This window comes from Heptranchias perlo, chromosome X, assembly GCF_035084215.1.
Source record: "Heptranchias perlo isolate sHepPer1 chromosome X, sHepPer1.hap1, whole genome shotgun sequence".
NCBI lineage: Eukaryota > Metazoa > Chordata > Chondrichthyes > Hexanchiformes > Hexanchidae > Heptranchias > Heptranchias perlo.
In genome coordinates, this window is record NC_090370.1 from 17,943,214 (window position 1) to 17,958,734 (window position 15,521).

A 15,521-nucleotide genomic window follows, 5' to 3' on the forward strand; every position below is an offset into this window, starting at 1 on the left:
AGAGTGAGAAGGACATGTAGGAATCACAGAGTGAGAAGGACATGTAGGAATCACAGAGTGAGAAGGACATGTAGGAATCACAGAGTGAGAAGGACATGGAGGAATCACAGTGTGAGAAGGACATGTAGGAATCACAGAGTGAGAAGGACATGTAGGAATCACAGTGTGAGAAGGACATGTAGGAATCACAGTGTGAGAAGGACATGGAGGAACCACAGAGTGAGAAGGACATGTCGGAATCACAGTGTGAGAAGGACATGTAGGAATCACAGAGTGAGAAGGACATGTAGGAATCACAGAGTGAGAAGGACATGGAGGAATCACAGAGTGAGAAGGACATGGAGGAATCACAGAGTGAGAAGGACATGTAGGAATCACAGAGTGAGAAGGACATGTATGAATCACAGAGTGAGAAGGACATGTAGGAATCACAGAGTGAGAAGGACATGTAGGAATCACAGAGTGAGAAGGACATGTAGGAATCACAGAGTGAGAAGGACATGTTGGAATCACAGAGTGAGAAGGACATGTAGGAATCACAGAGTGAGAAGGACATGTAGGAATAACAGAGTGAGAAGGACATGTAGGAATCACAGAGTGAGAAGGACATGTAGGAACCACAGAGTGAGAAGGACATGTAGGAATCACAGAGTGAGAAGGACATGTAGGAATCACAGTGTGAGAAGGACATGTAGGAATCACAGAGTGAGAAGGACATGTAGGAATCACAGAGTGAGAAGGACATGTAGGAATCACAGAGTGAGAAGGACATGTAGGAATCACAGTGTGAGAAGGACATGTAGGAATCACAGAGTGAGAAGGACATGTAGGAATCACAGAGTGAGAAGGACATGTAGGAATCACAGAGTGAGAAGGACATGTAGGAATCACAGAGTGAGAAGGACATGTAGGAATCACAGAGTGAGAAGGACATGTAGGAATCACAGTGTGAGAAGGACATGTAGGAATCACAGAGTGAGAAGGACATGTAGGAATCACAGTGTGAGAAGGACATGTAGGAATCACAGAGTGAGAAGGACATGTAGGAATCACAGAGTGAGAAGGACATGTAGGAATCACAGAGTGAGAAGGACATGTAGGAATCACAGAGTGAGAAGGACATGTAGGAATCACAGAGTGAGAAGGACATGTAGGAATCACAGAGTGAGAAGGACATGTAGGAATCACAGAGTGAGAAGGACATGTAGGAATCACAGAGTGAGAAGGACATGGAGGAATCACAGAGTGAGAAGGACATGGAGGAATCACAGAGTGAGAAGGATATGTCGGAATCACAGTGTGAGAAGGACATGTAGGAATCACAGAGTGAGAAGGACATGTAGGAATCACAGTGTGAGAAGGACATGTAGGAATCACAGAGTGAGAAGGACATGTAGGAATCACAGAGTGAGAAGGACATGGAGGAATCACAGAGTGAGAAGGACATGTAGGAATCACAGAGTGAGAAGGACATGGAGGAATCACAGAGTGAGAAGGACATGTAGGAATCACAGAGTGAGAAGGACATGTAGGAATCACAGAGTGAGAAGGACATGGAGGAATCACAGAGTGAGAAGGACATGTAGGAATCACAGAGTGAGAAGGACATGTAGGAATCACAGAGTGAGAAGGACATGTTGGAATCACAGAGTGAGAAGGACATGTAGGAATCACAGAGTGAGAAGGACATGTTGGAATCACAGAGTGAGAAGGACATGTTGGAATCACAGAGTGAGAAGGACATGGAGGAATCACAGAGTGAGAAGGACATGGAGGAATCACAGAGTGAGAAGGACATGTAGGAATCACAGAGTGAGAAGGGCATGTAGGAATCACAGAGTGAGAAGGACATGGAGGAATCACAGAGTGAGAAGGACATGTTGGAATCACAGAGTGAGAAGGACATGTAGGAATCACAGAGTGAGAAGGACATGTAGGAATCACAGAGTGAGAAGGACATGTAGGAATCACAGAGTGAGAAGGACATGTAGGAATCACAGAGTGAGAAGGACATGTAGGAATCACAGAGTGAGAAGGACATGGAGGAATCACAGAGTGAGAAGGACATGTAGGAATCACAGAGTGAGAAGGACATGGAGGAATCACAGAGTGAGAAGGACATGTAGGAATCACAGTGTGAGAAGGACATGTTGGAATCACAGAGTGAGAAGGACATGTAGGAATCACAGAGTGAGAAGGACATGGAGGAACCACAGAGTGAGAAGGACATGTCGGAATCACAGAGTGAGAAGGACATGTAGGAATCACAGAGTGAGAAGGACATGTAGGAATCACAGAGTGAGAAGGACATGTAGGAATCACAGTGTGAGAAGGACATGTAGGAATCACAGAGTGAGAAGGACATGTAGGAACCACAGAGTGAGAAGGACATGTAGGAACCACAGAGTGAGAAGGACATGTAGGAATCACAGAGTGAGAAGGACATGTTGGAATCACAGAGTGAGAAGGACATGTAGCAATCACAGAGTGAGAAGGACATGTAGGAATCACAGTGTGAGAAGGACATGTAGGAATCACAGAGTGAGAAGGGCAGACATGAACCTCAGACGAATGTCATCCTTGCCAGCGATGCCCACATCACGAGAATGTATAAATAATAATGACTTAATGATACATCAGTAACACAGGGCGCTGGGGGAGAGGGGTTACTGAGTGACAGTGTGAGGGAGAGGGATTAACATCAGTCGAGATACAGTCAGTAACACAGGGCGCTGGGGGGAGAGGGGTTACTGAGAGACAGTGTGAGGGAGAGGGATTAACATCAGTCGAGATACAGTCAGTAACACAGGGTGCTGGGGGGAGAGGGGTTACTGAGTGACAGTGTGAGGGAGAGGGATTAACATCAGTCGAGATACAGTTAGTAACACAGGGCGCTGGGGGGAGAGGGGTTACTGAGTGACAGTGTGAGGGAGAGGGATTAACATCAGTAGAGATACAGTCAGTAACACAGGGTGCTGGGGGAGAGGGGTTACTGAGAGACAGTGTGAGGGAGAGGGATTAACATCAGTAGAGATACAGTCAGTAACACAGGGTGCTGGGGGGAGAGGGGTTACTGAGTGACAGTGTGAGGGAGAGGGATTAACATCAGTAGAGATACAGTCAGTAACACAGGGCGCTGGGGGGAGAGGGGTTACTGAGTGACAGTGTGAGGGAGAGGGATTAACATCAGTAGAGATACAGTCAGTAACACAGGGCGCTGGGGGGAGAGGGGTTACTGAGTGACAGTGTGAGGGAGAGGGATTAACATCAGTCGAGATACAGTCAGTAACACAGGGCGCTGGGGGAGAGGGGTTACTGAGAGACAGTGTGAGGGAGAGGGATTAACATCAGTAGAGATACAGTCAGTAACACAGGGTGCTGGGGGAGAGGGGTTACTGAGTGACAGTGTGAGGGAGAGGGATTAACATCAGTAGAGATACAGTCAGTAACACAGGGCGCTGGGGGGAGAGGGGTTACTGAGTGACAGTGTGAGGGAGAGGGATTAACATCAGTAGAGATACAGTCAGTAACACAGGGCGCTGGGGGGAGAGGGGTTACTGAGTGACAGTGTGAGGGAGAGGGATTAACATCAGTCGAGATACAGTCAGTAACACAGGGCGCTGGGGGGAGAGGGGTTACTGAGAGACAGTGTGAGGGAGAGGGATTAACATCAGTAGAGATACAGTCAGTAACACAGGGTGCTGGGGGAGAGGGGTTACTGAGTGACAGTGTGAGGGAGAGGGATTAACATCAGTAGAGATACAGTCAGTAACACAGGGCGCTGGGGGGAGAGGGGTTACTGAGTGACAGTGTGAGGGAGAGGGATTAACATCAGTCGAGATACAGTCAGTAACACAGGGCGCTGGGGGGAGAGGGGTTACTGAGTGACAGTGTGAGGGAGAGGGATTAACATCAGTCGAGATACAGTCAGTAACACAGGGCGCTGGGGGGAGAGGGGTTACTGAGAGACAGTGTGAGGGAGAGGGATTAACATCAGTAGAGATACAGTCAGTAACACAGGGTGCTGGGGGGAGAGGGGTTACTGAGAGACAGTGTGAGGGAGAGGGATTAACATCAGTAGAGATACAGTCAGTAACACAGGGTGCTGGGGGAGAGGGGTTACTGAGTCTGACACTGTGTTGAAAGAAGCATGTTGTGTGTTGTGTAAATGAGTGTTAATTTATTGTCTCCTTGTGATTCAGGCTGAAGAAGAGTTTGCTAATACCCAGAATGAGTTTGAGGAACTAAATGCTCAGCTTTGTGAGGAACTCCCTGAGCTGTGGAGCAGGTACAGTCTGGTTTTGGAATCATGACGTCCTTCATTACAAGGAATGTCTTCAGAGAACCATCCTTGGACAGTTACGCAGGGATGTCGTCTGCGAAAAGCCTGATACAGGGTGTGACCCTGAACCGGTCCGGGAGAGCCCCGATACGAGGCGTGACCCTGACCCGGTCTGGGAGAGCCCCGATACAGGGCGTGACCCTGAACCGGTCCAGGAGAGCCCCGATACAGGGTGTGATCCTGAACTGGTCTGGGAGAGCCCCGATACGGGGCGTGACCCTGAACCGGTCCGGGAGAGCCCCGATACGGGGAGTGACCCTGAACCGGTCCAGGAGAGCCCCGATACAGGGTGTGACCCTGAACCGGTCTGGGAGAGCCCCGATACGGGGCGTGACCCTGAAATTGAATTCTGAATGGTGTGACTGAGGGACACAGGGGAAAACTAGAGCATCTCGAAGAAATCACTTATCTTAGCTTTAAGCTGCATTTCCATCCAAGATTGGGTCAGTGTCAGGACAATTCAAGGAGAAGATGGTGAGGGTTCAGAGTAAACATGTTCCCACAAAGAAAAAGGTTGGGGCTGCCAAATCTAGAGCCCCCTGGATGTCAAGGAGCATACAGGGTAAGATAAGGCAGAAAAGGAAAGCTTATGTCAGACACTGAGAACTCAATACTACAGAAAACCTAGAGGAATATAAAAAGTGCAGGGGTGAAATTAAAAAGGAAATCAGGAAAGCAAAGAGAGGGCATGAAAAAATAGTCGCAAATAAAATCAAGGAAAACCCAAAGATGTTTTATAAATACATTAAGAGCAAGAGGATAACTAAGAAAGAGTAGGGCCTATTAGAGACTAAAAAGGTAACCTATGTGTGAAGGCGGAAGATGTGGTATGGTTCTTAATGAATACTTTGCAAAAGAGGGGGACGATGCAGACATTGTAGTTAAGGAGGAGGAGTGTGAAATATTTGGATGGGATAAACATAGTGAGAGAGGAAGTATTAAGGGGATTAGCATCTTTGAAAGCAGATAAATCACCAGGCTCGGATGAAATATATCCCAGGCTGTTAAAAGAAGCAAGGGAGGAAATAGCAGAAGCTCTGACCATCATTTTCCAATCCTCACTGGATACAGGCGTGGTGCCGGAGAATTGGAGGACTGCTAACATTGTACCATTGTTTAAAAAAGGAGCGAGGGATAGACTGAGTAATTACAGGCCAGTCAGTCTAACCTCGGTGGTGGGCAAATTATTGGAATCAATTCTGAGGGACAGGATAAACTGTCACTTAGAAAGGCACGGATTAATCAAGGACAGTCAGCACGGATTTGTTAAGGGAAGGTCGTGTCTGACTAACTTCATTGAATTATTTGAGGGGGTAACAAGGAGGGTCGATGAGGGTGGTGCATTCGATGTCGTCTACATGGATTTTAGCAAGGCTTTTGACAAGGTCCCATATGGCAGACTGGTCAGGAAAGTAAAAGCCCATGGGATCCAAGGGAGAGTGGCAAGTTGGATCCAAAATTGGCTCAGTGGCAGGAGTTAGGAAAGAGATTAATAAGCAGGACCTCAAGGGTAGTAATCTCCAGATTACTCCCGGTCCCACCCGCTAGTGAGTATAGAAATAGGAGGATAGAGCAGATGAATGCGTGGCTGGAGAGATGGTGCAGGAGGGAGGGCTTTAGATTCCTGGGGCATTGGGACCATTCTGAGGGAGGAGGGACCTGTACAGGTCCCACCTCAATGGAGCGGGGACCAATGTCCTCGCGGGGAGGTTCACTAGTGCTGTGGGGAGGGGGGGTTTAAACTAATTTGGCAGGGGGATGGGCACAGGATGTAGCATTGGAAAGGAGAAACAAGGGGCACAAAGGATTGGGGGAGAAAGATAGCACTAGAGTAAGAAATAGTACGGTATTAGATGGGACCAGTCTAAGAGAGAGTACAAGAAGGTCTAAGATAGGTTTACAGTGCATGCGTGTAAACACACGGAGCATGGTAATAAGGTCGGTGAGCTGCAGACGCAAATAAGCACATGGGAATATGATGTTGTGGAGATAACAGAGACCTGGCTCAAGAAAGGGCAGGATTGGGTACTAAATATTCCTGGATACAAGGTGTTCAGGAAAGATAGGGAAGGAAAGAAAGGAGGGGGGGAGGTGGCAGTATTGATTAAGGAGAATATTGCAGTGCTGGAGAGAGAGGATGTCCTGGAGGGGTCAAGGACAGAATCTATTTGGTTAGAGTTAAGAAACAATAGAGGTGCCATTACACTACTGGGTGTATTCTATAGGCCACCAACTAGTGGGAAGGATATAGAGGAGCAAATTTGCAGGGAAATTACAGAGAGGTGCAAAAGCCATAGAGTAGTGATAACGGGGGACTTCAATTATCCTAATATAGACTGGGATAGTAATAGTGTAAAGGGCAGAGAGGGGGAGGAATTTTTGAAGTGTGTTGAGGAGAACTTTCTTGACCAGTACATTTCCGGCCCAACGAGGAAGGAGGCATTTCTGGACTTGGTTCTGGGGAATGAGGTGGGTCAAGTGGAGCAAGTGTCAGTGGGGGAGCATTCAGGGAACAGCGATCATAGTATTATAAGGTTTAGAATAGCTGTGGAAAAGGACACGGACCACTCTAAAGTAAAAATACTCAATTGGAGGAGGCCAATTTCAGTGGGATGAGAACAGATCTGGCCCGGGTGAATTGGAATCAAAGATTGGCAGCCAAAACTTCAATTGAACAATGGGCGGTCTTTAAAGAGGAGGTAGTTTGGGTACAGTCCAGGCACATTCCCACGGGGGAGAAAGGTAGGGCAACTAAAGCCAGAGCTCCCTGGATGACAAAAGAGATAATGAGTAAGATGAAACGGAAAAAGTAGGCATATGACAGATGTCAGGTTGATAATACAAGTGAGAACCAGGCAGAACATAGAAAGTTCAGAGGGGAAGTGAAAAAGGAAATAAGAGGGGCAAAGAGAGAGTATGAGAATAGAATGTAAGGGAATCCAGAAGTCTTCTATAGGCTTATAAATAATAAACAGGTAGTAAGAGGAGGGGTGGGGTCGATTAGGGATCAAAAAGGAGACCTACTCATGGAGGCAGAGGGGTGGCTGAGGTACTAAATGAGTACTTTGCATCTGTCTTTACCAAGGAAGAAGATGCTGCCAGAGTCACAGTAAAAGGGGAGGTAGTTGAGATACTGGATGGGCTAAAAATTGATAAAGAAGAGGTACTAGAAAGGCTAGCTGTACTTAAAGTAGATAAGTCACTCGGTCCCAATGTGATGCATCCTAGGTTCCTGAGGGAAGTAAGGGTGGAAATTGCGGAGGTACTGGCCACAATCTTCCAAACATCCTTAGATACGGGGGTGGTGCCAGAGGACTGGAGAATTGCAAATATTACACCCTTATTCAAAAAAGGGTGTAAGGATAAACCCAGCAACTATAGGCCAGTCAGGTTAACCTCAGTGGTGGGGAAACTTTTAGAATCGATAATCCGGGACAGAATTAACAGTCACTTGGACGAGTGTGGATTGATTAGGGAAAGCCAGCACGGATTTGTTAAAGGCAAATCGTGTTTAACTAACCTGAGAGAGTTTTTTGATGAGGTAAAAGAGAGGGTAGATGAGGGCAATGCAGTTGATGTGTATATGGACTTTCAAAAGGCATTTGATAAAGTGCCGCATAATAGGCTTGTCATCAAGATTGAAGCCCATGGAATAAAAGGGGCAGTGGCAGCATGGATACAGAATTGGCTAAGTGACAGGAAACAGAGAGTAGTGGTGAACAGTTGTTTTTCGGACTGGAGGGAGGTGTACAGTGGTGTTCCCCAGGGGTCGGTGCTGGGACCACTGCTTTTCTTGATATATATTAATGACCTGGACTTGGGTGTGCAGGGCACAATTTCAAAATTTGCAGATGACACAAAACTTGGAAGGGTAGTGAACACTGAGGAGGATAGTGATAGACTTCAAGAGGATATAGACAGGCTGGTGGCAAGGGCGGACACGTGACAGATGAAATTTAACGCAGAAAAATGCGAAGTGATACATTTCGGTAGGAAGAACGAGGAGAGGCAATATAAACTAGAGGGCACAGTGACCACCGCTCAGTCCTCGTGGAGACGAAGTCCCGTCTTCGCACTGAGGATACCATCCAACGTGTTGTGTGGCACTACCACCGTGCTAAATGGGATAGATTGAGAACAAATCTAGCAGCTCAATACTGGGCATCCATGAGGCGCTGTGGGCCATCAGCAGCAGCAGAATTGTATTCCTGCACAATCTGTAACCTCATGGCCCGGCATATTCCTCACTCTACCATTACCAACAAGCCAGGGGATCAACCCTGGTTCAATGAGGAGTATAGAAGAGCATGCCAGGAGCAGCACCAGGCATACCTAAAAATGAGGTGCCAACCTGGTGAAGCTACAACTCAGGACTACATGCATGCTAAACAGCGGAAGCAACATGCTATAGACAGAGCTAAGCGATTCCACAACCAACGGATCAGATCAAAGCTCTGCAGTGCTGCCACATCCAGTCGTGAATGGTGGTGGACAATTAAACAACGAAAGGGAGGAGGAGGCTCTGTAAACATCCCCATCCTCAATGATGGCAGAGCCCAGCACGTGAGTGCAAAAGACAAGGCTGAAGCGTTTGCAACCATCTTCAGCCAGAAGTGCCGAGTGGATGATCCATCTCAGCCTCCTCCCGATATCCCCACCATCACAGAAGCCAGTCTTCAGCCAATTCGATTCACTCCATGTGATATCAAGAAACGGCTGAGTGCACTGGATACAACAAAGGCTATGGGCCCCGACAACATCCCGGCTGTAGTGCTGAAGACTTGTGCTCCAGAACTAGCCGCGCGTCTAGCCAAGCTGTTCCAGTACAGCTACAACACTGGCATCTACCCGACAATGTGGAAAATTGCCCAGGTATGTCCTGTCCACAAAAAGCAGGACAAATCCAATCCTGCCAATTACCGCCCCATCAGTCTACTCTCAATCATCAGCAAAGTGATGGAAGGTGTCGTCGACAGTGCTATCAAGCGGCACTTACTCACCAATAACCTGCTCACCGATGCTCAGTTTGGGTTCCGCCAGGACCACTCGGCTCCAGACCTCATTACAGCCTTGGTCCAAACATGGACAAAAGAGCTGAATTCCAGAGGTGAGGTGAGAGTGACTGCCCTTGACATCAAGGCAGCATTTGACCGAGTGTGGCACGAAGGAGCCCTAGTAAAATTGAAGTCAATGGGAATCAGGGGGAAAACTCTCCAGTGGCTGGAGTCATACCTAGCACAAAGGAAGATGGTAGTGGTTGTTGGAGGCCAGTCATCTCAGCCCCAGGGCATTGCTGCAGGAGTTCCTCAGGGCAGTGTCCTAGGCCCAACCATCTTCAGCTGCTTCATCAATGTCCTTCCCTCCATCATAAGGTCAGAAATGGGGATGTTCGCTGATGATTGCACAGTGTTCAGTTCCATTCGCAACCCCTCAAATAATGAAGCAGTCTGAGCCCGCATGCAGCACGACCTGGACAACATCCAGGCTTGGGCTGATACGTGGCAAGTAACATTCATGCCAGACAAGTGCCAGGCAATGACCATCTCCAACAAGAGAGAGTATAACCACCTCCCCTTGACATTCAACGGCATTACCATTGCCGAATCCTCCACCATCAACATCCTGGGTGTCACCATTGACTAGAAACTTAACTGGACCAGCCATATAAATACTGTGGCTACGATAGCAGGTCAGAGGCTGGGTATTCTGCGGCGAGTGACTCACCTCCTGACTCCACAAAGCCTTTCCATCATCTTCAAGGCACAAGTCAGGAGTGTGATGGAATACTCTCCACTTGCTTGGATGAGTGCAGCTCCAACAACACTCAAGAAGCTCAACACCATCCAGGACAAAGCAGCCCGCTTGATTGGCACCCCATCCACCACCCTAAACATTCACTCCCTTCACCTCCGGCGCACTGTGGCTGCAGTGTGCACCATCCACAGGATGCACTGCAGCAACTCGCCAAGGCTTCTTCGACAGCACCTCCCAAACCCGCGACCTCTACCACCTGGAAGGACAAGAGCAGCAGGCACATGGGAACAACACCACCTGCACGTTCCCCTCCAAGTCACACACCATCCCGACTTGGAAATATATCGGCCGTTCCTTCATTGTCACTGGGTCAAAATCCTGGAACTCCCTTCCTAACAGCACTGTGGGAGAACCTTCACCACTTGGACTGCAGCGGTTCAAGAAGGCGGCTCACCACCACCTTCTCAAGGGCAATTAGGGATGGGCAATAAATGCCGGCCTCGCCAGCGACGCCCACATCCCATGAACAAATAAAAAATAATTCTGAAAGGGGTACAGGAACAGAGAGATCTGGGGGTATATGTGCACAAATCGTTGAAGGTGGCAGGGCAGGTTGAGAAAGCGGTTAAAAAAGCATACGGGATCCTGGGCTTTATAAATAGAGGCATCGAGTACACAAGTAAGGAATGATTCCAGGGATGAGGGACTTTCGTTACGTGGATAGACTGGAGAAGCTGGGGTTGTTCTCCTTGGCACAGAGAAGGTTGCGAGGAGATTTGATAGAGGTATTCAAAATCATCAATATAAAATATAATTTAAAATTATAGACAGAATAGATGGAGAGAAACTGTTCCCATTGGTGGAAAGGTCAAGAACCAGAGGGCATAGATTTCAGGTGATTGGCAAAAGAACCAAAGGTGACATGAGGAAAAACTTTTTTACACAGCGAGTGGTTATGATCTGGAATGCACTGCCTGAAAGGGTGGTGGAGGCAGATTCAATCATGGCCTTCAAAAGGGAACAGGATAAGTACTTGAAAGGAAATAATTTGCAGGGCAACGGGGATAGGGCGGGGGAGTGGGACTAGCTGGATTGCTGTTGCATAGAGCCGGCACGGGTTCGATGGGCCGAATGGCCTCCTTTCATACTGTAACCTTTCTATGATTCTAAGCAAAGGGTAATGGTCGATGGGTGTTTTTGTGACTGGAAGGCTGTTTCCAGTGGGGCTCCGCAGGGCTCAGTTCTCGGTCCCTTGCTTTTTGTGGTATATAATCAATGATTTCGACTTAAATGTGGGGGGCACGATTAAGAAGTTTGCAGATGATACGATAATTGGCCGTGTGGTTGATAGTGAGGAGGAAAGCTGTAGACTGCAGGAAGATATCAATGGACTGGTCAGATGGGCAGAAAAGTGGCAAATGGAATTCAATCCGGAGAAGTGTGAGGTAATGCATTTGGGGAGGGGAAGGGAATACCCAATAAATGGGAGGATACTGAGGGGTGTAGAGGAAGTGAGGGACCTTGGAGTGCATGTCCACAGATCCCTGAAGGTAGCAGGAGAGGTCGATAAGGTGTTTAAGAAGGCATACGGGATACTTTCCTTTATTAGCCGAGGCAAAGAATATAAAAGCAGGAATATTATGCTGGAACTGTATAAAACATTAATTAGGCCACAGCTTGAGAATTGCTTACAGTTCTGGTCACCACATTACAGGAAGGATATAATTGCACTGGAGAGGGTACATAGAAACATAGAAACATGGAAAATTGGAGCAAGAGTCGGCCATTCGGCCCTTCGGACCTGCTCCGCCATTCAAAATGATCATGGCTGATTGTCTAACTCAGTACCCTGTTCCCGCTTTTTCCCCATATCCCTTGATCCCTTTAGCATTAAGAAATATATCTATCTCCTTCTTGAATACATCTAATGACTTGGCCTCCACTGCCTTCTGTGGTAGAGAATTCCACAGGTTCACCACCCTCTGAGTGAAGAAATTTCTCCTCATCTCGGTTCTAAATGGCATATCCCATATCCTGAGACTGTGACCCCTGGTTCTGGACTCCCCATCCATCGGGAACATCCTCCCTGCATCTAGTCTGTCTAGTCCTGTTAGAATTTTATATGTTTCGATGAGATCACCTCTCATTCTTCTAAACTCTAGTGAATACAGGCCAAGTCGACCCAATCTCTCCTCATATGTCAGTCCTGCCATCCCAGGAATCAGTCTGGTAAACCTTTGTTGCACTCCCTCCATGGCAAGGACATCCTTCCTCAGATAAGGAGACCAAAACTGCACACAATACTCCAGGTGTGGTCTCACCAAGGCCCTGTACAACTGCAGTAAGACATCCCTGCTCCTGTACTCAAATCCTCTTGCAATGAAGGCCAACATACCATTCACCTTCCTAACTGCTTGCTGCACCTGAATGCTCACTTTCAGCGGCTGGTGTACAAGGACACCCAGGTCTCGTTGCACCTCCCCTTTTCCCAATCTATCACCATTCAGATAATACTCTGTCTTTCTGTTTTTACAACCAAAGTGGATAACCTCACATTTATCCACATTATACTGCATCTGCCATGTTCTTGCCCACTCACCCAACTTGTCTAAATCACATTGGAGTCTCTTTGCATCCTCCTCACAGCTCACATTCCACCCCAGCTTTGTGTCGTCTGCAAACTTGGAAATGTTACATTCAGTTCCCTCATCCAAATCATTGATATATATTGTGAATAGCTGGGGCCCAAGCACTGATCCCTGCGGTACCCCACTAGTCACTTCCTGCCACCCGGAAAAAGACCCGTTTATTCCTACTCTCTGTTTCCTGTCTGTCAACCAATTCTCAATCCATGCCAGTATATTACCCCCAATCCCATGTGCTTTAATTTTGCACACTAATCTCTTGTGGGGGACTGTTGACCGGAGGTCACCAGTTACGGTTATTGGCTTAGTACAAAGAGGAGAAGAGTCAATTCTCTCTTAACTCTCAATTCACTTTATTCACGCCGTTAGATCATATACATATAGCTTATATGTCTGGTTAGATGTAGACATGCAGTTTGCACCAGGTTATACCATTTTATACCCAAACTAGGATCTAAACGCACACCCACTAGGTTTCTCTGACACTCCCTGAGTGGTCACAGAATATAAAGGATAATACACGAAAAGTAGAGCTGACGCTGGCCAGGCGTTCCGTTCTCTCTCTCGACGTCGTCTCTACGTCCCTGACGTAGGGTCTTCCACTTCCGCGATGGTTGGTCTCCGGAGTCTTCGCTCTGGCTCCACGCCAGAGATTCTTCATTCTTATTCCGAATCTTATCTCTTCAAGCTGTGCTGTCTCTTTCTCCCGTTGGTTTAGGCTTGCTCGCCTCGTCTGTGTCTTCTCCTCATTGGCTCTGTCCCAAGGACGTAGGTAGCATTACCTCATTACTCCTTTTCTAAATAAGGACTTGTGTCTTATCACATCTCCTTTGTCTTGCACAAAACTTAGCTAATTCAAACCGGTTCCAGCCAGCTCAGGCCAGCGACTGAACTCAGGTTACTTCAGTTCAAAAGTTGCTCTTGCCTTTGTATCAGCAGCTGACGTCTCAGGTTACTTTCTGCAGCCCCTGGCCAACAGGGACCTTATCAAAAGCCTTCTGAAAATCCAAATACACCACATCCACTGGTTCTCCCCGATCTATTCTACTAGTTCCCTCCTCAAAAAAGGAGGAGATTTACGAGGATGTTGCCAGGACTGGAGAATTTTAGCTATGAGGAAAGATTGGATAAGCTGGGGTTGTTTTCCTTGGAACAGAGGAGGCTGAGGGGTGATTTAATTGAGGTGCATAAAATTATGAGGGGCCTAGATAGAGTGGATAGGGAGGACCTATTTCCCTAAGCAGGGAGGTCAATAACCAGGGGGCATAGATTTAAAGTAATTGGTAGAAGGATTAGAGGGGAGCTGAGGAGAAATGTTTTCACCCAGAGGGTGGTGGGGGTCTGGAACTCACTGCCTGAAAGGGTGGTACAGGCAGAAACCCTCAACTCATTTAAAAAGTATCTGGATGTGCACCTGAAGTGCTGTAACCTACAGGGTCCACAGACCAAGTGCTGGAAAGTGGGATTAAGCCGGATAGCTCTTTATTGGCCGGCACGGACACGATGGGCCGAATGGCCTCGTTCTGTGCCATAAATTTCAATGATTCTTTGAGTGTGCTCACACATTGGTACCTTATACATGCGCCTGGTATACATTGGACAAGCTGCATGCACTGAGCTGGCATCCTACGACAGAAACTAGATTTTGGGAGCCTGGTTTGCAGTTCTTGTGGCCGACCTTCGCAATCTCACTCTCAATGAACACAACCCTCAAAACAAGGTGCAGCCCCACACTGGACTGAAGGGTGCCCACAGCAGATCTGTGTGATACCTGCCAGTGGAAGCAAGAGATGCGTCTCCGAGGACTGGGGAAACACCAGTAAAACCTGGGCACCTTTTGGATGAACCGAGTCGGCCGAGTAGACCTCAGTAAAACCCAAAGGCCCTGAGGGCAGACCAATCAGTGCAGCCAGAGAGGTGGCACAGGGCTTGTACCCCAGAGTAGAAAAGAGAGCTGTTAAAAGAGGAAGTGTTACAAATGGTGAACTGACTTTGAGACAGTTAATCCGAACTCCTTTCTTTGCAGCCGTATTGGATGCTACGTGACAATATTTCAGAACATGTCGAACTTACGGGATACTTTCTACCAGGAGATGAGCAAGGTAATAACGGCTGGTGCTGACACTTGGAACTGGGCAGCATTTAATCTCTCTGGAGAGCCACAACTTCCCATCACTTCACGGGCATCAAACATCGGTCACGGAAGTTTCAAATTGGTTGAACATGCAGCAATCTGACGATGCTTTGTTCTGTATCTATTCCATGATGTACCTGCCGTGGGAGTGTTTGATGGGACAGTGTCGAGGGAGCTTTACTCTGTATCTAACCCGTGCTGTACCTGCCCTGGGAGTGTTTGATGCACAGTGTAGAGGGAGCTTTACTCTGTATCTAACCCTGTACCTGCCCTGGGAGTGTTTGATGGGACAGTGTAGAGGAAGCTTTACTCTGTATCTAACCCGTACTGTACCTGCCCTGGGAGTGTTTGATGGGACAGTGTAGAGGGAGCTTTACTCTGTATCTAACCCTGTACCTGCCCTGGGAGTGTTTGATGGGACAGTGTAGAGGGAGCTTTACTCTGTATCTAACCCTGTACCTGCTCTGGGAGTGTTTGATGGGACAGTGTCTAGGGAGCTTTACTCTGTATCTAACCCTGTACCTGCCCTGGGAGTGTTTGATGGGACAGTGTAGAGGGAGCTTTACTCTGTATCTCACCCTGTACCTGCCCTGGGAGTGTTTGATGGGACAGTGTAGAGGGAGCTTTACTCTGTATCTAACCCTGT

At 47.7% G+C, this 15,521-nt stretch overlaps 1 protein-coding gene across 2 annotated transcripts in view; it reads left to right on the plus strand.

Annotated features, from left to right (window-relative positions):
* LOC137307323 (amphiphysin-like) overlaps positions 1 to 15,521 on the plus strand; it is a 187,126-nt gene that overhangs the window by 137,648 nt on the left and 33,957 nt on the right. For both annotated transcript variants that reach the window (XM_067976797.1, XM_067976798.1), the window contains 2 exons: positions 4,203 to 4,288; positions 14,768 to 14,843. In XM_067976797.1, the coding sequence (XP_067832898.1) occupies positions 4,203 to 4,288; positions 14,768 to 14,843 (162 nt within the window). The remainder of the gene's footprint in view (positions 1 to 4,202; positions 4,289 to 14,767; positions 14,844 to 15,521) is intronic.